General features: G+C 51.6%; 1 protein-coding gene across 5 annotated transcripts in view; it reads right to left on the bottom strand.

Moving 5' to 3' along the window:
- PTCH1 (patched 1) overlaps nucleotides 1-20,448 on the bottom strand; it is a 65,986-nt gene that overhangs the window by 5,911 nt on the left and 39,627 nt on the right. For all 5 annotated transcript variants that reach the window (XM_006101423.2, XM_006101424.3, XM_023764902.1 and 2 more), the window contains 8 exons: nucleotides 19,570-19,972; nucleotides 18,545-18,854; nucleotides 12,869-13,011; nucleotides 10,808-10,991; nucleotides 9,141-9,421; nucleotides 7,432-7,569; nucleotides 4,208-4,350; nucleotides 195-294 (listed from right to left, as the gene is read on the bottom strand). In XM_006101423.2, coding sequence (XP_006101485.1) covers nucleotides 195-294; nucleotides 4,208-4,350; nucleotides 7,432-7,569; nucleotides 9,141-9,421; nucleotides 10,808-10,991; nucleotides 12,869-13,011; nucleotides 18,545-18,854; nucleotides 19,570-19,972 — 1,702 coding nt within the window. The remainder of the gene's footprint in view (nucleotides 1-194; nucleotides 295-4,207; nucleotides 4,351-7,431; nucleotides 7,570-9,140; nucleotides 9,422-10,807; nucleotides 10,992-12,868; nucleotides 13,012-18,544; nucleotides 18,855-19,569; nucleotides 19,973-20,448) is intronic.

Here is a 20,448-nt window from a genome sequence, read left to right as displayed (position 1 = left end):
TTTTAAAAACAAAGAAAATAAAGGACCAGTACTACAAGTGCAAAACTATTCCATTAAAGAGAAAAAAAATCGATAGTTCTTGAGATGTTTGCTGAAAAAGTAACCCCTCAGTAATGGGAATTTACCTAAAATACCTAATTAAGAGCGACACCAGGAAAACCAGCGTCTGCCCTCCGCCCGGCACGGGTACTGACCTCAGGGTACGGTCCGAAGAAGGACAGCAGGACGGGAAGCAGAACCAGCCCGTTGAGGACCCCCAGGATCGTCAGGATCGCCAGGACGGCAAAGAAGTACCTTGAGGATGAAAGGGACACAGAAGCTCTCACTGAGAACTGCGGCAACGACAACCTGATTCACATGCCCGAAGGCTACACCGTGTCATCAGCCCCAAATGAGCAAGACCCACACGGAGAAAAGGCTGTTACAAAACTGCGGTTCAAATTCAGCACAAGATTAGATTTTCCCCCCACTTTATGATTTTGAGGGCTGCATTGCACAGCCCGAAGTTCATGAAGGAAGAAAAGAATTAGTCTGTTAATTTGCTGAGCTCTCATGGCATGGCATGTTATTTATGAACGAGCTACACCAGCGGTTCTCAACCTGTGGGTCGCGACCCCTTTGGCGGTCGAACGACCCTTTCACAGGGGTCGCCTAAGACCATCCTGCATATCAGATACTTACATTACGATTCATAACAGTAGTAACATTAGTTATGAAGTAGCAACGAAAATGATTTTATGGTTGGGTCACAACATGAGGAACTGTATTTAAAGGGCCAGAAGGTTGAGAACCACTGAGCTACACAAACTCAAAAATATGGAATGCGAACTGAATGGCCGAGCAGACTGAAAGCACAAACACAATGCAGAGGGGCCCCGTCCACGAAAACCCAGCAGAAGCAAACAAACGAAGCGGAGGGTGTAGAATTTGAACCATCTGGCCCAGGAGGAAAAGCAGCCGCTGCACAGCCGCTGACCCCTGTGAAACGGCCTGCACCCCCATCGGCATCTCCGAGTCTCCGGCGTCAGGTAAGGCTTTCCCTGCGCTTTCCTTCACCGCGACTCTGTCTAGAAGCCTGCGAGTTCCAGTTTAACCAAACAACTGCCACCTTTCTGAGGCCAGGACCCAGCTTTCTGCAAAGAAGACGCTGCCCATTCTGTGTTTGCTGGGGCGCTGGCGGAGGGGGGAGGGCGGGCCACAGTGATGGGGCTGCTCTGTGGCCAACCTTTTGTTGAACAATTTAGCGTCTCTGAATACCCTTGTTTTGCATCAGCCTATTCAAACCTAAAGGCCGCAGCAGCAGCAGCAGCAGGAGGAGGAGGCACCAGCGGCCCTGCTCTCCCACCACTGAGGGCTAAAGTCTGGGGTCGGTCGTGAACACCAAGGTAAGCCTGTCCCCCCGGGACAGCCACTGGTGGACACTCCACCTGGGGAGGCGCAGGCGCCACGCGAGCATGTGTTCTGTCACTAATGATTTCTAGGCCGTTTTGCTGGGAGTGGGCTGCGGTGGTGGTGGTGGTGGGGAGGGGGGCGAGGGGGCGCCTCAGGATGTTCTGGGAAGAGGGAGGGCAAATATCTCTCTGTTAATGGTCCTCTTGATCATAAAACAGAACAGGCACCAAACTTTGCCATTTCTATATATGTTTCGACATTAGATGAAAGGGGAGAGAATCCCTATAAAAATACAAATACCTCGCAGCTATTGTAAACACTGGGAACTTCTGAGCTGCATTAGTAAAAGCCAAGCAGCCGGCGTCCTGCTCTAATGTAAACGGCGGGAACTTTAGGCAGAGGCATACATCAGCAGCAGGCATTAAGACATTTGCATCCCATCCATCTAACTACAGAATAAACAGACCAATTAGATCGCTGACGCTTAGTGTATACAATGTCTGCTCATCTAGGCGACCCCAGCGAGGGCTTTATCAGGTTAATCCATCCAGTTCTAGAAAATGGGAAGCCCTTTTAAGTGCTTGAAACAGGAACTCTGGTATCTCTGGGAGAGAAGCGGCAGCCAGGGTGAGATGAGAGAGCTGGGCTTCTCTGCCCGCCATCCAGGGTCCCAGCTGCTTGCTCAGATTCAGGCCAAGTCACCTCTGTGCGGCCCACTTGGCATCCCCCACGAGACAGCTCGGCTCTGTGAGTTCCCGTCATGCCCTGCGCTCCCCATGGCTTTTTGAGTTGCGTGTGAACTCCTCTCTCCCGTAACTTCCACGGAGGGGGGAGGGTCCCCGTTACTTGCTGTTGTGTGAAATGGCACTCGTGAGGTGCTTGTCACATTGTCCAGTGAGAAATTACAGAAGAGAAAGTCTTCTGATATAGGGTTTTTTTTAAAATAACATAAACAACTAATGTCTGAATAAATAAACGCATGGAAAGGAAATGCAGGAAAAGTCAAATTAAGAGCTTACAACAAAGCCCAGAACAAAACCTTACCCTGGTGCAGGCATGTATCTATCCGGTATTGGCAAACAAGAATGTACCAACTGGCCTGTTAAGTGAGCAATAGTCTGTGTTGAGGACACCAGCAGAATGGACATCACCCAGGAGTCACCTTCCCACCCAACGAAATCCATGGCCTCTACAGAGCGCCTCGCCAACTCACAGCACACGGGTGCGAGACGGGTGGGCGCACTCTCATGCAGTGGGCCGAGGTCTGCCTCTCGTTCTAGGAAGGCTCTGCGACACTGAGCCGCCCGCCCGATGGGTTACGCCCCACACCCGTGCACTGATGTTTTTTCTGTAATAAACTGGCTGAAACGGAAAACCTCCTTCTTTGTACTTGAAAACCAAAGGTCTACCCAAGACACACAGACGCACACACACCCGGAAAGCCTGGCTGGCTTCTCTCTCCAAATCCCTGAAGCATCGCCAACCGTCCAGCCATTTCTCACATTTGGTTCTAAGCCTGGATCAGTGGTTCTCAACCTTCTGGCTCTTTTTTTTTTTTTTTTTTAAATATATTTTATTGATTTTTTACAGAGAGGAAGGGAGAGGGATAAAGAGCTAGAAACATCGATGGGAGAGAAACATCGATCAGCTGCCTCCTGCACATCTCCCACTGGGGATGTGCCCGCAACCCAGGTACATGCCCTTGACCGGAATCGAACCTGGGACCTTTCAGTCCCCAGGCCGACGCTCTATCCACTGAGCCAAACCGGTTTCGGCAACCTTCTGGCCCTTTAAATACAGTTCCTCATGTTGTGACCCCAACCATAAAATCATTTTCGTTGCTACTTCATACCTGTAATGTTGCTATGCAGGATGGTCTCAGGCGACCCCTGTGAAAGGGTCGTTCGACCGCCAAAGGGGTCGTGACCCACAGGTTGAAAACCGCTGCCCTGGCTCCTCATTCCCGTGATGCTGCCGCCTGCCTTCCTTCCCTGAGCCGGGCAGCGCCAGCCTCGGGAGTGGCTGCTGCGCAAAGCGGCAGACCTGCTCAGGCCAGTACCTGCTCTTGCCCTGCTGTCCTCAACTTCTTTTCCAAAGGGACACCTGCTCTCCTTCTATACGTCACGAAGTCACATTCTTCAGTAAACTCACAGAAACTCCTTGCCTTCAGTTCCAAAGAGAATGTCCAAACTGGGCTTGATTTCCGAAACGTGACACCCAAGTCACGCCTTAAATGCGTCCTGAATCGTAGTGGAACGCAAGGCTGAGAACTGGGCACCTGACCTTACCTTCACTTCTTAAATGAACAAAGTCCAGGTGACAGTTTTAGGCAGCTATGTTCTCCTTGACACAGTTTTGAAGGAGAAGTGAAGGTCAAATGCAGTCAATTACTGGGAACCACAGTTGTCTCTTTCTGTGGGTATTTCTAACCCGTAACGCTTTCCCTGGGCTTGGGGTACTGGATGATCGTTGGGCCTGGAGCGGTGGAGCTGCCTTTGCTGCTACCCCCAAACCCTCCATCTTTTCTCCCCGAGATAATCCCCTTGTCTTCATACCTCTCAGCATATCTCGGAGTTAATAAACTAAAAATAAAGTGGCATCACAGACTGTGTTCATCAAAACGTGTTGTATACCTTACCTAGATATGATTTTCACTTGTCAAATATAAATTATACCTCAAAGGTGGGGGGAAGTTGAGTCATAATGAAGAAGAAATGCTGTAATCTACCACAGACAGCAGGAAATGAGCAACAGAAATCACACGAGCAAGGAGTAACGATTTTCCAAACACGTCTTCTCTCCTACTCCTGCTTACCTGACGATGAAATCAAACTCCGATCCCGCCAGCATCAGCACCCCCAGCAGCGTGGAAACAGCCCCGTCGAGGACAGGCGCGAACATGTGCTCCAGGGCGAGCACGGCCCTGCGGTTCTTGTCGCCAATGGCCGTGAGGAAGGCCTGTGCAGCAGAGAGGGCAGGCGGTCAGTCCTGGGCGTGACTGGGCAGCTCTTTCATCTGCCTCGACGGGACCGCTCAGATCTCCCTGGGAACGTTTCCCTGGGGCTACTCAACTAGAAAAATCCGGGCTTATGCTAAAGTGACCTGCTCATGACACCGGGTCATATTTGGTGTTGACGTAAATCTTGAACAACAACAACACGAAGAGGGAAAGCATACTGGACTGAAATTAAAAACCAAACCAAAACGATACAAAAATGAGCCAAATGGGCTCTTCTTTTCACCGCTACTCGCCCTTGAGCTTCCTCCCCCAACCAAATTCTCTCCCACCGTTAGCACGGAGACCGGAGGTTGTGGAAGTGACAGCATTCAGCCGGATATCTGGATGGTCAAGATCTGAATTCTGAGTGGACTTAACTCCACGTCACGTGCAACTAGGTGCTAAGTATTTGCCTCCTCGTGATTCTGCTGAGGTTAGAATTTCTATCACTGGGTTCAAACTAATGTGCTTGTAGCACATCTCAGCACCACGGACGCATCGCAAGAAAAAGACAGGATTGTAAATTCAATCCTGGTCTGACCACAGGTGGACATACCCTGTCTCCTCTGCGTTCTCTGAGCTCTGCCTGGTCAAGAATGCCGTTTTTCTAAATGGCAACTTGACAGAGTCCCAGTGTACCAGACTGTTAGCTCCAGACTGCTGGCCTGAGCTGAGAGCGTGATCCAGAGCTGATTAAATGTGGGTCAGTTACTGTTATAGCCTGCCAGGCCCTACAGCTGAACCCAAAACGGGGAGTGGGGGCGGGCTGGGCCGGGCACAAGTTCTCTCCCCTGCAAGCTGGGCTGTGCTGAGAAAAGAGGGCTAGGAGGTGCTGAGGGCCCGGCTCCGTAAACCCCGGCCTACACCGCACTGCAGGCGCCCTGCCCTCGCGCACGCGCCCTGCACAGGGACAGGAAGGTTCCTTTCCTTAACGGATCACACCCCGGTGTGCAGTGAGTCTTCGTTCTTTTCTCTGAAGTGGGCTTGGGTTCTACACAGACCTAGTCGGGAGCCTTCAGGGCCCGTCTAGCTGCCTTTCTCTCTTGGGAGGAAAGATCGCGCTGTGGGGAACCTGTTACTCTGCTGTACTTGGACCGTGAGGCCGTAAGGGTCGGGATGGCTTATCCTCTCAGTCAATGTATGTCACCGACACAGCACACTGACGGGAGCCATTCACGGGAGAAGAATGCACGTCACCACCAGTCGCCGCTGCCCGCTTTAAACACACACTCACCCCCAGGACGGGGAGGAACACTGTCCTGCGTGTAGACCGTCTCTCGATGGAGACTTGGGCCCAAAGCCCTGAGCAAGGGCTGCTGCTCCCAGAGCCCGGCTGGCTCCTGATCCCCCTTAAATGCTGGGTATTAAGAGACATCCTTCACTGTTTATTCAGCCCCGGTGTGGGTGCTCACGACGGCACCGCCTCACGGGCAGAGACCGGGCACCACGCAGTGTGAAGCCTGGTGCAGGCATTTCCATTGCAAGAACCTGAGCGAAGACACACCTGCCGCGTGCAGTGCCAGCTACCACAACTGCATCCGCGTCGGAATAAAATGACTGTGGGATCCTAATTCACGCACTGTGTTTCCTCCTTCTTGAAGAAATGATATTAGAATTATGTGTCTAGGCTATTGGGAGCCTTCCTTTCTCTGTCCTCCCAGTTCAATAGAGAAAGTAACTTGAATAAAACTAAAAAAAAAAAAAGACCGTACCCTTTTATGTAATGATGTTTACTTTGAATTTATATTAGTTCACACAAACACTCCATCCATGCTTTTGTTCCGGGCCCTCCAGTCCAGTTTAAGAACCCATTGTGGCCCTCGAGTCAAAAAGTTTGCTCACCTCCGGTCCTAGGCTATTGGGAGCCTCTCCTTTCTCTGTCCTCCCAGTTCATAGAGAAAGTAACTTGGGGCAGGTTCAAAATTGAGCAGATTCTGTTTCTGTATTACCAGCGTTTCACACTGCACACTGGGATAAAAAATGGGTCAATTTCAACAAGACATTCCTCGGAACCACAAAGGTGTGCACTCTTTCTCTAAGTTGCATGAAAGTGGCCCTGAACGAGTCCTGTGGAGGGCCATGGCAGGCACGGGGAGGGAGCAGATGCCCAGACACGCATGTGCTGAGCGCTGAGCCCAAGGAAAAGCAATGCTGGAGATGACAAAAGCAAAGCTAAACGTAATTAGATCAATCCCAATGCTTGGGGTCCTAGTGAGGGCAATCCACACATCCGTCTTTACTCAGTCAATTAACAGTCACGGAATGCCGACCCACGGCCCAGGGACTCAGCCATGAGCACAGCGCACGGGCGCATAGCTCACCCCACTGTGAGGCTCCTGAGTAATTCTCTGATACACACAGACAAGGGGCTCGTCTCCTGGGCTCAGGGCTCCTGCTGACGTTTACTTCCCTCCAACAAAGCATTCACAGGACGGGGCACAGGGAGAGGGGGGAACCTTCCTGTGGAGCAACACTAGTTCTCAACCCTGGAGGCCGGAAGGCGGAGGAGCTGGGTGGGCTCAGGTGGGAGCGCGGCCTCCGCGCCCAGCACCTGGCCTGCGTTCACCAGTCCCAGCGTGTCTCCGCGGCTGCCAACTGGCCGCGCCCTCAATTATGCCATCCCCAGTGAGCCTCTGAGTGTGGTCTCATGTTATCCCTGCTTGATTAATGTGGTTTTTAACACTGTGTGTGGTCCCGTGTGCACGTGCACGCGCGCGCGCACACACACACACACACACACACACACACACACACTCCGCATGTCTTGGAAACACAGTTGACAACTTCAGGACCTATGGTGCCACTAATGACAACACCGAATAAATGGCATCCTTCGCTGACCTTCTCCTCAGATTCCTTAAGAGGGAAAGGAGTCCAGGCAAATTCCAGCCACTCCTAGGGAATGCCAGTGCCAGTCCACGTGTGGGTACTGGGTGTGTTCCTTGATGGAGGAGAAAATGAAAAGGCTCCTAACGTGGAGGCTACGAGAGCTAGAGGATATGTTGCTTTTTCACACAGGGGTAGCTGGCACGTCTCCCTACCAGAGCAACGTGAACGGTGAATTCCACGCCGATGCCGACAGACGCGATCAGGATAACCACAGGCACGGCGCTCAGCTTGATTCCGATGAGGCCCATCATGCCGAAGAGCTCGACCGTCATCAGCGCCAGGACCGTCACCTGTCAGAGGGCACAGGGATGAGTGGCTGGGCACAGACTCGCTCTAGGTACGGAAACGAGGGGAGGGTGCAAGTCCTGGTGTGGCCTCACTTCAGATCGACAGCCGAGAAAGCCCGGCCCCCAAACGCAACGCAGGCGCAGCGCCAACAACTATCCTGACCTCTAGTGCGACCTCCCCGCCTGGGCAGGGAGCCTGGAGCCCGCTCTGGGACAGCAGGAACATGAAGGCGAAGTGCAGTATGCCACCGCGAGCTGTTTCTCCCACATCCCTGCTCTAAAAGCATTAACATTCCCAAAACTCCACCAGAGCAACCTACGGAGATTTACACAAATAACTCATCACTAGCTTCACATTTCCTTCTGTTTGGATCCTACCCATCCCTCAACTTTGTAAACGAGTTGATGCTTTAGTGTTGGGCTGCCTGGCCCTCTATCCTAAAGAATACAGATGGTATGGGGTGAATAAAAGTTCTTTCAGCGAAGGGAGCTGCGCTTTTGTCCGGAGCCCACGGAGTAAGTGAGGATGACTTGGCAGCAAGGGAAGCAGGAGAAAAGAGACTTGCCGACCGCCCATGCGGGTCAGGTTACAACCCCCTCACGCTGAAGAAACGGAGAGCAACTGGGGTGGACAAAGCAAACAGTCAAACCCAAGGAAAAGCGTTTCTTTGCCTTGTAACCATTTGCGAGGAGATGGAAAGAAAATCTGTCAGGTAGATTTTGGAGCTTCTTGGGCCAAAGGGGAGGAAATGCAAATAAAACAATAAACTTGACACAGGAGGGAGGAGGCGTGGGGCTGGGGCAGCGGGCAGCGGTGATAGGGGAAGAAGCATCGTGAAAGTCTCCTTTGCTCTCTTTCAATGAGCTAGTGAAAGACGGACAACATCCACTGCTTAAGTACCACGGAAAGTCCTGCAGACTAAACACCGACCTTTTAACAAACCTGCTGCAAAAGCTTATGGTGCGGGAACGAGACCTGGTCTCTTGTTTTTATAATTTTGGCATTTAAGTCTATACCACAGTTCATGGAATCTAAACACTGCCATGATTTTATTAGACTCTACATAAAACTTTCTTCAAATCTGAGAGTATTATACGTGGAGAAAGGGTGCCAAAAAGTAGGTGAGCAATACTAGCTTATCATTTCCCCCAGGAGTTAAAATACACACAACACATACAACCACTCCATTCCTACTCACTGTCCCACCTTCTCTAATCGCCCCTCTATTTAGCAGAACCTTCTATATATGAGGTCTAAAGTGATCCCCAAATGACACTTGAATTGAAAAAAATTAGTTATGTTTTGAGTGTTTGCATTTCATAAATGCTTGGCGCTGTCACGGAAAGAGTGCGTAAACAAAACGTTTAAGGCTGCAGAAAGGGGACACAGGAGGGAGGCCATTAAAGGCTCCCCCTAACCCCGGACCTCGCCACCTCCTGCAGAATAAATATAGTGTGGGTGATGCAATCTATCCCCTGCCCCAGAGGCCCAGACATAAACAAAACTGCCGGCTGCAGAAAGAGCTAGGCCGAAAGGAATGTGACTTCCACAAAGACCCTCAGAATAAACTCACAATGATCCCGGCGGTCCAGGGGTTCAGGAGGAAGACGGCGCACACGAGGAACGTGCAGGCCAGCACCACGCTGATGGACAGCAGGAGCCAGTGGCGCAGGCCGATGTACTGCTCCCAGAAGAGGAAGGGGTAGCCGTTGGGGTAGCTGGAGAGCCCCAGGCTCGTGTAGTTGTTGCAGATGGTCCTGACTTTTTCAATCGCTTCCACGAAGTCTGAGGTGTCATGCAAGCCGTTGAGGTAGAAAGGAAACTGGGCGTATTCGATGGGCTCTGCGGCTGGGACTGGACAGGAAGGCGGAAGGGAGAGAGCCGTGGGTTAGGGGCTCCTTGCAACACTGCAAAGGCCAATGGCTGGGGTCCAGGCACGGGAGAGAAGGGACAAATTCCCCTTGTTGGCCCTACCAGATGTGTGTCCCCAAACTCTCCATCATTACAGCAGACAGAGAGGGGACCCTGCAGGGAAGTCCGAGTACCGCTCCTCTTACAGCATCAAGGGCGAACACGAGAGAGTCCTCAGCTCTCAGAACTGCAGAGTTTGGTTTACATTTTTTAAAGCAATAACTAACCTTTGCTTGTTTTTTGGGGGGAGCCTGTGATCTGTGTATTATTTGACCTTTGGTCTCAGCGTTCTGGAAGCAGCCACTTTTGTAAGGGGTCTAAACAACTTGAGAATTCAATCGCAGGAGCATTTTCTGTTCAGCTGACAAAGTGAAAATACTACGTTCAAACTGCTTCACTCAGACACTGATGAGAACAAAATAACCTGGAAGTCGTGCTTTGCAGAGAGAGCGCGTCCCTTCCTTATCCTCCGAGCCGCCTTTCACGCAACGCTAAGCCTTCGGCAGCAGGGGCAGAGATCCCCACACAACAAGCCTTTAGTGGCTGCCGTTGTGTGTTCCAGACCCTTTGGGGTCATTCAGTTGACTTGCTAAACATGATTTGCCCTATTATAATCTCAACTATAAATTTTCATTAAGACAAGCCTTGGCCGCTTGCCACGGGCTCCGAGGTTTAGATACCGGGACGCACAGCCCGCCTGCTCTCCAGCCGCCTTCGCAAAGGAACCTGAATCCTTTCTCCCGTCCCGCCACTTCCTACCCGAGGTGGGAGCGACCACCATCTCCAACCCGAATGCAGATGAGCCGCACACAGCGCCACCCTCCTCCGTGGCGGCGGCGGCGGCGGGAGGAAGAGGAGGCTGCGCAGGCTCCCGCTCGCTCTGAGCGGCTCTGACGGAGCGCAGGTGCTCGGGGGCTGACAGCTACGACCCAACTTGCCAAAAATCCCTTCAACACCAGAGCTGACAAAGTTAAGATAAACATATAATCCCCAGTGATAAAACTCCGCAATAGTAAACCAACACTCAACCTGGAGGCGTCCCCAGCTCTCACAGGGAACAGCTGGCACAGAGGAGCCGGGCCTGGTGGGCGTCTTAGAGTTCAAGCTACAAACGGAGATTAGAGGCTTATTTCTCAACGTGATGGAGCACGGGCTGTATTCTATTACACATCCTCATCTGTCTCCGCGAGTTTTAAAGTAAAAGACGGAGACTGTTGTGTTTGCACTTTTGAACCCTGGGCAGCCGCAGAGGACGAGGGCTGTGACTGAGCCTGGAGCAGCGAGGCGAGGCGGCTCCGCGTGCTCGCGGCCCCGGGCGGAGGCACTTACTTCTCAGCCTGGTCTCCGGCATGTAGTCGGCCTTGTCGTGGACCCACTCGGGACGGTGAGGCCGGATGTTGGCCTGGGAGGCGGCGTAAGCCACGGGGTCGTTGCTGACCCAAGCGGTCAGGTAGATGTAGAAAGCGCTGGGATTGATGATGCCGTCCGCATCCACCAGGCGCCGTTTGGTCAACTGCAAAAGGGGAACAGAGGCCTTTCAGGATGGGGCTTTGGGGGCGAGAAGAGGGCCCTGCACCAGCCCGGTGACAAAGCCTAGAATGCCCACGGTCGCGAGCGTGAAAAAGCCCAGCCGAACACCTTGGGTTTCTTTCAAAATGTGCTGAACAGAGGATGCAAAAACCGGAGTGTTTATAACACACACAGTCCTGCAGATGGCCCGGGAATCAAGCGGACCAATTACGTCTGAATGCTACAAGACTGTCTGCAGCCAGGGCGGAGAATGAACAATCTGGAGCAGCATATTTATAGGAGGGGAAGGGGGAAACCTGGCAAGAGTCCCTCTACACCGTCTGTGTGCAGTTAACCTTTGCTGTTAACACTGAAGGAAATGCCACCCAGTAAATGGAGGAGAGCTATAAAAATAAAACAACATCTGTATAAATTTTGCTAACACTAGCCTCCTATGACCTGTGCATTCAAAAAATGCCCATCACCAGAGGGACTGGCGCCCGGCCATGGGCTTTCTGGGTAATCTGATTTCTGAGAGAGGTGGTCACCAGCAGGACCCACAGCCCGTGCTGGCCCAACACGACGCTCCCTCGAAAGCAGGTCTGGTAGGCTTCGCCTAGGTGAAGAACGCCGTGAGAGAAATGGACACACATGTATACACGTACGTGGGCATTTTTTTCCTGTTTACATTCAGGCCCGGTTCCAACGCTTTTGGTCTTTTTTAACAAAATGAGAAACACCAGTGACAGCAGTGAACGGAGGAAGAGTGAAGGAAGAGCATGGAGGAGAGTGAGAGAACTAAATTTCGGAGATCTGGATTCAATTAATCCACAGGATATGTAACAACTGTATGTCTTCAAGCCGTCTCTGGAATTACAGAGCACAGCTCAGGGCCTCCGTGCACGCAGCACCCTTTTCCCTCCCAGGCAGAGGAAGTGATGTGTGTCGGGGAGGGAGGGTGGCTGGCCCCACCGCCTGTGTCCCGGGGTGTCCCCGTCCCTGGAGCCCACCCCGGCCACGGGGCATTCCCGCTATGTCTCAGACAGGCTCCCGTGCCCACATCCTGGTCAGACCTGACAGCGTGCCGCATGCGGCCATAAAGAACCGAGTTCACACTCCGTAATAACTCTGAACAATGTACTTTGTAAATCTGTCACCTTTAATGCCAGCAAAAAGGGGGAGACGATAAACAGAGCCGCCGCGAAGATCATTAGCCTGACGGTTCTCTGCTGAAGGTGAAGGCCGTGCGCCACAAGCAGCGGCGGACGGACCTGGGGAGCCAGCAGAGAGCTGGGGTCACGGGAACCCCAACCCGCCTGAGCGAGCAGCAGGGACTCGCTGGAGTCCACGCCCCAGCGGAGGCGCACGCAGGGGGACTAAGAGGCGCGAGTCCAACTCCTTTCCAAGGATTTGTGTTTCCACGTGTCTCACTCAGGACAGGGCAATCTGTCTGCCCCCTTCTCTGCATCCTCCCATCCTCCCAGGAGCCTCTCCCATCTCCTAACTGTCCATCCCCCCCAAAGTCTGCCTGCTCCAGTGACTGCTACCCAACCACCACCTTTTCAAATCTGAATGCCATCAGGACCAATGAGGCAATAAACATTAGAATTCAAAGCAAATAATCAACCCAGCATTTCTAACATGGAAAGGCGCCTGCATGCCTGGACCGAGCTCTGTGCTGACAACTGCTCTGTGGGAAGGTAACACCCTTGTCCCCACTTGACAGATGAGTAAAGTGAGCTCCCTGGCCCCGTGGCCACACAACTAGCTGGTGACGCAATGTTCTTCCAGGCCCCGGGGCCTCCTGGCTCCAGAAAGCCAGGCGGGGAGGGCAGGCGCGAACCTGCTGCCCCCGAAGCCCGGGGTCGGCAGTGAGAGTACCTGACTGATGTCGATGGGCTTATCACGGCTGCCCGTCTGCACCAGGAGTTTGTAGGCGAGGACCCCGTCATCGGATCCGTTTTTGTAATTGTTTGGCATGATTTTCCCAGTCTCCCAATCACTGTCGAATGCGTCCTGAAGTCCTGGAAAAGGCAAGTGTGTGTAACACGTTAGAACTCTCCAGTGACCGGCCATGTCGTAGCGGGGGGCTGAGGACGGGGAGCAGGGCAGGGCGGTGTGGGGCAAGGACCCAGAACGTTCTGTGCTCTACTTGTGCTCAACTTCACATTCAAATAATATCAGGCTTTTCATGAGTGAACTTCAGGTTGCTAATAACTGTCGCTTTTAAGGTCGAAAGGGGGAAATGTTCACTTCTAAGGAATAAATATACATGTTTTACCTTTAAAAAAAGAACTCCTTTTCCTCCATGACTTATTCCAAAAGGAGGGAGGGAGGGAGGGAGGGAGAGAAGGAAGGAGGGAGGGCCGGAGCACAAGGAGAGGAGGAAGACAGCGGGCTCATTAACCGTTTCATGCCACTGTCTGGCCGAGCCACGGGCTCTTCAATGCAACCAGAAATTCCACTGGGAGGGGGAGAGACACATTCAAACTCCCAACTTCAAACAGCAACTCAGCTGCTCGGAGCTCAGGGTGAGTGAACACGATTCTGTCAATTTGTTCCATCTGTTCGACTTGTGGAGCTAACACAAGCTGTGGGATCGGCTGCCAGGTTGTGTAAAGATCACAGCCAACACCTATTCACTCTCGACTGTTCTCTTCCTCTTTGCCACCTTCCTCAGGAGAGGGTGTGGAGGAGAGCAGGCGGGGAGCGGTGCGCGCGTGTGCGCGGGGAAATACCTCACAGGGGAAATTTGGATCAGATTGAGAACAGGAAGCCACAGGCCAATACAAGGGGCTCTGCGAGAACAGATGACAAACCGCAAGCCCAGGGAGGGAGGAAGGAGCGGTCTGGGTCTGGGGGATGGGCGAGCCCACCACACACAGCTGCGCTGGCCTCTGTAATCAAAACCATCACTACAGACCTGACGGCTTGGCCACAGCTGTAAAGAGATAAGCATGTTGGAAGAGAAAACAGGGCCCTGGTGACCCGGCCCGGGGTCTGGGCCATCCCAGGGTGCACGCATTCTCCTCCGACACCCCCACCCCCTTGCCATCGCCCTGCTCCCCCCAAATCACCTCCCAAGTAGAGCTCTGAGCGCCAGCAGCTCAGGAAACCACATCTTTTGAACAAGCTGTACATGCATGGGTTAGACGTGGCCAGTAAGAAGGACAAGGGCTTATTTCATTTCTCGACATGCTCTGAATGACTTCAAAGGCACCCCCAAAAAGTGGGCTCCATTAGTGCTCAAATGGTTAAGCTCCTGGAGTTTGAAATGTGCCGACTGGGGGGTCTGTGTCTCTCTTTAACTACACCTTCCTTCCGATGTTGCTGCGGGCATTGTTTTTATACAAACAACTTGGGGATGAGGCCTGTGGGCGCAGTGGGGGAAGAAGGCCCTGTTAGGGCCAGAGTGGAGGAGCAGCCGGCAGCGAGACCACCGGGAGGCGGCCCCCAACGCTCACACCGACTGTTTTCACGGCAGGGCACGCACACAACAACCTGCACTGCACAGATGTTATTTTATTACCTAAAGCCTTTTTTTCTGGTTTTGAAAAAAATAAACAGGAAAGGAAAAACACCCCACCCCCCCACCCCCAGAGAGGCCGGATCTGTTTTCCTCGCCATAATAGAATTTTCACCCCTTCATGCCTGTATGGCACTTTAACCCTCTCTCTCTGGACCTGCTAATAAATCCTAGTTTAATTGCTGCAACGACCTGGTGAGATGTCCCTATTTAGTACCACTTTACAGATGAGGAGACTGAGGCCTGGGAAGGTAAAACTACGTGAGGAAGCCTCCAGCAAGTGTTGGAGCTAAGCTCTGGACCTGGCAGCCTGCCTCCAGAGTTGGCTTGAACCACTGATGCTCTAAATTGCCCAAAACACACGATGGTGCCCAGGAAGGATTTGCTGAAAACACAAATAAGATGAGCAGAGTTAACATGGGCACCGACAACATCTGGTGGCAAATGGGGTACCAACACTCCGAGGGCAGTTTAAAGACACTGATGCACTAAGACTCCTGGAACAGCCCAGAGGGAAACAAGGGAAGAAAGACCCGATTTGGGGAGGATGACCCTGCTGGCCACTCAAGTTCAACTCCTCAGCCACGCTGCCTGGCTGCCACCAGGCGTCCACTCTACTTGGAATGCAGAGATGAATGAAAAACAGCCCCTGCCTTTATGGGAAAGTTAAGTCCTTGGAATCAGTATATTAGTTTCTGACTAATTATCAAAAGCTCAAGTAACAACGGCTGGCCTAGGTGCACACTCACAATTCACAATTCTGGACACAAAACAAGGGACAAAAACTTGCTTCCACTGCCCCTTGGACAACATTTTATTTTTATTTATTTTTTTTTTTAAATATATTTTATTGATTTTTTACAGAGAGGAAGGGAGAGAGATAGAGAGTTAGAAACATCGATGAGAGAGAAACATCGATCAGCCGCCTCCTGCACATCTCCTACTGGGGATGTGCCCGCAACCCAGGTACATGCCCTTGACCGGAATCGAACCTGGGACCTTTCAGTCCGCAGGCCGACGCTCTATCCACTGAGCCAAACCGGTTTCGGCAGTGGACAACATTTTATATTCCAACACAGGCACGCAGCAGAAAAAACTGGCATTTTACTGCAAAACATGGAAAGTTTTAGCTAGAACGTTTCTCATTTTATATACTTCATACTAATTATTTCCTGGTGAAAAGTTCTGAGCTAATGATCCCAATTGCTCAGAACTTTTCTTTGATACGGGGCTCTAAAAAGAAGATATTCAGTTACATTTTACTTGCATAATTCGCCATGAAATATAAGCAAAACCATTTGTATATGATACACACTGTGATTTTTATCTCCAACTTTCCCTTATTTGCAGGTGTGTTCAGGGATGACATGTGGGACCATTTCTATATTGCTATTTTGTATTTTTATGAATCCACCCCCCCACTATTGAAATATTGATAAAGACCAGTGGGATGACATGGTTTTCAATGATAACTCCATTAACAACCAATGAGGGTTCCATCACTTCACTGCCACACACAATGTTGTGAAGGAAAGCTGCTTCAAGGATAACTGCTTCCTGCAGGACATGTTCAAAGACCAATCAACCCCTGGATGGGCCAGCAGTGCCTCTAGGCAGCCTATGGGCCAGTGTCCGGCCGTTCTGTGTCCAGGGCTCTGCTGGACTCCTGACAGTTGGCTGCAGAGTTAGTTCTAAGGCTCCTGGGACCCTGACTTGGGAGCATTAAATGGATCTCACGTGGTCTAGGGCCATGGTCGGCAAACCGCGGCTCGCGAGCCACATGCAGCTCTTTGGCCCCTTGAGTGTGGCTCTTCCACAAAATACCACGTGTGGGCGCACATGTACAGTGCGATTGAAACTTCGTGGCCCATGCGCAGAAGTCAGTATTTTGTGGAGGAGCCGGTATTTTGTGGAAGAGCCACACTCAAGGGGCCAAAGAGCCGCATGTGGCTTGCAAACCGCAGTTTGCCGAGCCGCAGTTTGCCAACCACTGGTCGGCAAACTCATTAGTCAACAGAGCCAAATATCAACAGTACAACGATTGAAATTTCTTTTGAGAGCCAAATTTTTTAAACTTAAACTATATAGGTAGGTACATTGTTATTAACTTAATTAGGGTATTCCTAAGGCTTAGGAAGAGCCACACTCAAGGGGCCAAAGAGCCGCATGTGGCTCGCGAGCCGCAGTTTGCCAACCACTGGTCTAGGGGGATGCAGCTCACTTAGCAACCAAAACATGATTCCAATGCACTTTTAAAAAAGATTCTCAAGTCCAACTGCTTTAGGTCCGTAAAGGTATGAAAGCAGAGAAGTAATTAACAATACATTATGCAAAGGTTAGCCCTCTCGATGCCTGGACACAATACCTCCTGCCCCTCCCCAAACTCCGCCTCACATGCCACATGGAGCACCCAGAGGATTGGCTGGAGACCCCGAAATCAATCCTACAAAACCCTTCTTCGCTCAGACACAGGCAGCACTGCAGACCCCTTTGTCATTAGTGGCAAGTTATTTACATGTCTTTGGCCAATGTGGGTGGGGGTGAGTGAATGTGGAATGAAAAGCAGGGAATCTCTCCATTGTCTAGTCCTCTTTTGACTCATTATCTAAAAATCAGTGCTTCCCAAACTACAGCGAAAAATAAGACTGGAAACAAATTAAAATTAATCTCACGAGCACGTTAAAAAATTCTATAGATATCATGCAATTTTCTTTGCCTTCCTCAACGCAGAGGTCAAATCTGGGGCACATGTCATGAACAAAATTCTAGGAACACAAGTCAAAGCCAGAAACCGTATTGAACCATTTTCAATTAAACTAGAGTTGTTTACCATTTCATGCAAACTCACAGGGAAACTGGCTGCTTACTCTCTACACACAAGTATATTGACTTAAGACCCAAAAAGGCACTTAAATCTGTGTTTAAACAAGTCTAATTAAGGGGGAAATTAAGACAATCACTTGGATAATTTAAGCCAAAAGTGTTGGGGGCCATAATTATTTGGGTGTTTCAGTAACAGCACTTTTGCTGGAATCGTGTGGATAATTATCTTGATTCTCCACTTTCCATGCGTCAACACAGAATAAATGAACAGATGTTCTTGGAATCACTGAATACATTCATTCACATTCAGTCAGCAGTTAGGAGTAAATCTAGATCTTTTTTTCTCTCCAGTTGACAACTATTTCCTAGAGATGTTTCTAAGAGCAAGATTAGAAGCTGTAAAAGGCATTTTATTTCTTTTTTAATCCTCACTTGAGGATATTTGCCCATTGATTTTTAGGGAGAGTGGAAGAGAGAGGGAAAGACAGAGAGAAACACGGATGTGAGAGAAACTCATCGATTGGTTGCTTCCTGCACACGCCCTGACCAGGGCCTGGGCTGGGGTGGGGAACCTGCAACCGAGGTACGTGCCTTTGACCAGAATCGAACCCAGGACCCTTCTGTCTGCAGAATGACGCTCTATCCACTGAGCAAAACCGGCTAGGGTTAAAAGACATTTTCAAGCAGAACTTGATTATTTATGAAATACTGTGAGATGTGATTAAGCATTTATAAGGTTTCTTCATGGCATTTTATGCCAAATCAAAAGATGGTCAAAATATGGAGTTTTAAATTACATTCACCAAAGATGCACAATCTGGGGGTGTAGGAAGCTCTGCTTTGGCAGTGAGTCAGCCTAGAAACTCCACCAACACTTCCTTTAGACCTGGTCACCCAAACCACCCACCATCCCCCCCAAAAAGGACACCAGAAGCAGCCAGCTCCCGTCTCCTAATGTGCGCTCATCAATTCTCACAGAAGTGCCGGCGTCACCCCACGAACCATTTGCGTTGTTTTATAGGTAAAGGCCAGCTTTGGGGGGCCTCCCCAGAAACAGTCTACATAAGAACAAGCAACACCCAGAAGTCAACGAAACATGTCAGCGTTACGTTCTAATCTAACACTGTGATACAGGGAACAAAAGGAAGTTGGGGAACCCGCGCGCCCAGGCCCCGCGTGGAGAGGACGAGCGCCCCAGCGGCCCTCACCTTGCAGCCAGTCTCGGAAGTAGTGCAGCCACATCTTGGGAAGCTGCCTGTTTTCCTCCAGCATGACGTACTTCACCGTGCTGAAGCTCCTGTGCAGGTCGTACAGCAAGTGCTGGATGTTCGGGTAGTCTGCTTTCTGGGTGACGATGTACATGTTGTAGAAGGAGAAGTACTTGAACTGTGCAGCAATGAAGTCGTACTCCCTGGTTTCCCGGGGCACGATGTCGGTCAGGTCCAGGCCGTCGCGCACGCGGGTGGTCCCGTACAGGCTGAGCCCCAGCAGGCCCAGGAAAAGGAAGATCACCACCACCTGCAGCAGAGGGACGAGGCGCGGGTCAGACCCCAGGGACGGAACGGACTCTCCCACCACAAACAAGCTGTTTACGCCTCACCTTTATCATCACACGGGCCCTGATGCAGCATGGGGGTCGGAGTTGGGGGGTGGGGGAAGGGGTCATTCTCCCAGAGGGGAAAACATAAAGTCAGAGCAATCCCATTTTTCACAAAGAGTTAATGTTCAATATGTGAGGAGCTGATCTAAATTCACAGACACCGTTGCTACAGATCCTGTAGAACAGTGGTTCTCAACCTTCCTCATGCCGCGACCCTTTCATACAGTTCCTCATGTTGTGGTGACCCCCAACCATAAAATTATTTTCGTTGCTACTTCATAACTGTAATTTTGCAACTGTTATGAATTGTAATGTAAATATCTGATATGCAGGATGTATTTTCATTGTTACAAATTGAACATCCTTAAAGCGTAGTGATTAATCACAAAAACAATATATAATTACATATGTGTTTTTGATGGTCTTAGGTGACCCCTGTGAAAGGGTCGTTCGACCCCCAAAGGGGTCACGACCCACAGGTTGAGAACCGCTGCTGTAGAAGGTGAGCTCATGGAAATGGCCCAGGGGGTCAGTGGACCAGCTCCCCACCAGGCCTGGAATCCAGGGAATTCCCAAGGAGCCCGCTCTGCCACTTCCTGAGGACAGGAAGAGCCTTCTGTTTGGGTAGGGTACCTTGGCTTTGGGTTTCAAGAGGAAAGGAGCATAGTGTTTCTCGGCAAACGATGAGAGCGTCCACTTGGTACAAGGGGGCTCGAGGCAGTGGAGGCTGGAGTCGGAGAACTGGGAGAGCAGGTCCCGCGTGGAGCTGGTGCTCTCGGGGCTCTGGCCGCCGAGCGTGTCCTGCGTCAGGGTGACGGGCTGCACGGAGATCTCGGAGAGCGGCTCGGCCGTCGTGTAGTACACGTGCGTGTGGGGGTCGTACTCCGTGCGGAGCTGCACCGTGGACTGCATGGTGATCTGTGTCTCGTGGGCGAAGCTGTGGCTGCTGTAGGGAGGCGGGGGGCTGGAGCGGGGGCCGTCGTGCGTCTCCGTGTAGGCCTGAGGCTCGACCTGGATCACTCTGCTGACACAGGGGCTGCAAGAGGGGAAACGTGCTGCAGTGGCCGCTGAAACGGCTCTTGTTCCTGCTGATGACGAGTACACCCGCTCCGCACAGCTCTGACTCAGGGAGAGGCACACGGGGGAGCTCCCCCACCTGCCCGCTCCGCACAGCTCTGACTCAGGGAGAGGGCACACGGGGGAGCTCCCCCACGCTGCCCGCTCCGCACAGCTCTGACTCAGGGAGAGGGCACACGGGGGAGCTCCCCCACCTGCCCGCTCCGCACAGCTCTGACTCAGGAGAGGGCACACGGGGGAGCTCCCCCACCTGCCCGCTCCGCACAGCTCTGACTCAGGGAGAGGGCACACGGGGGAGCTCCCCCACGCTGCCCACCTGCTCGGTCTGGACACAGACAGGAGTCAGTCGAAGGAGGCCAAAGGGAGGCTGATCCTGAATCTGGCCCAGAAAATCAAGTCGAAGCCGCTGAACCCCTTCCAGGCATAACTCCTTAC

Source organism: Myotis lucifugus, unplaced genomic scaffold (assembly GCF_000147115.1).
Source record: "Myotis lucifugus unplaced genomic scaffold, Myoluc2.0 scaffold_360, whole genome shotgun sequence".
Taxonomy (NCBI): Eukaryota; Metazoa; Chordata; class Mammalia; order Chiroptera; family Vespertilionidae; genus Myotis; species Myotis lucifugus.
This window is presented reverse-complemented; position numbering and strand designations above follow the sequence as displayed.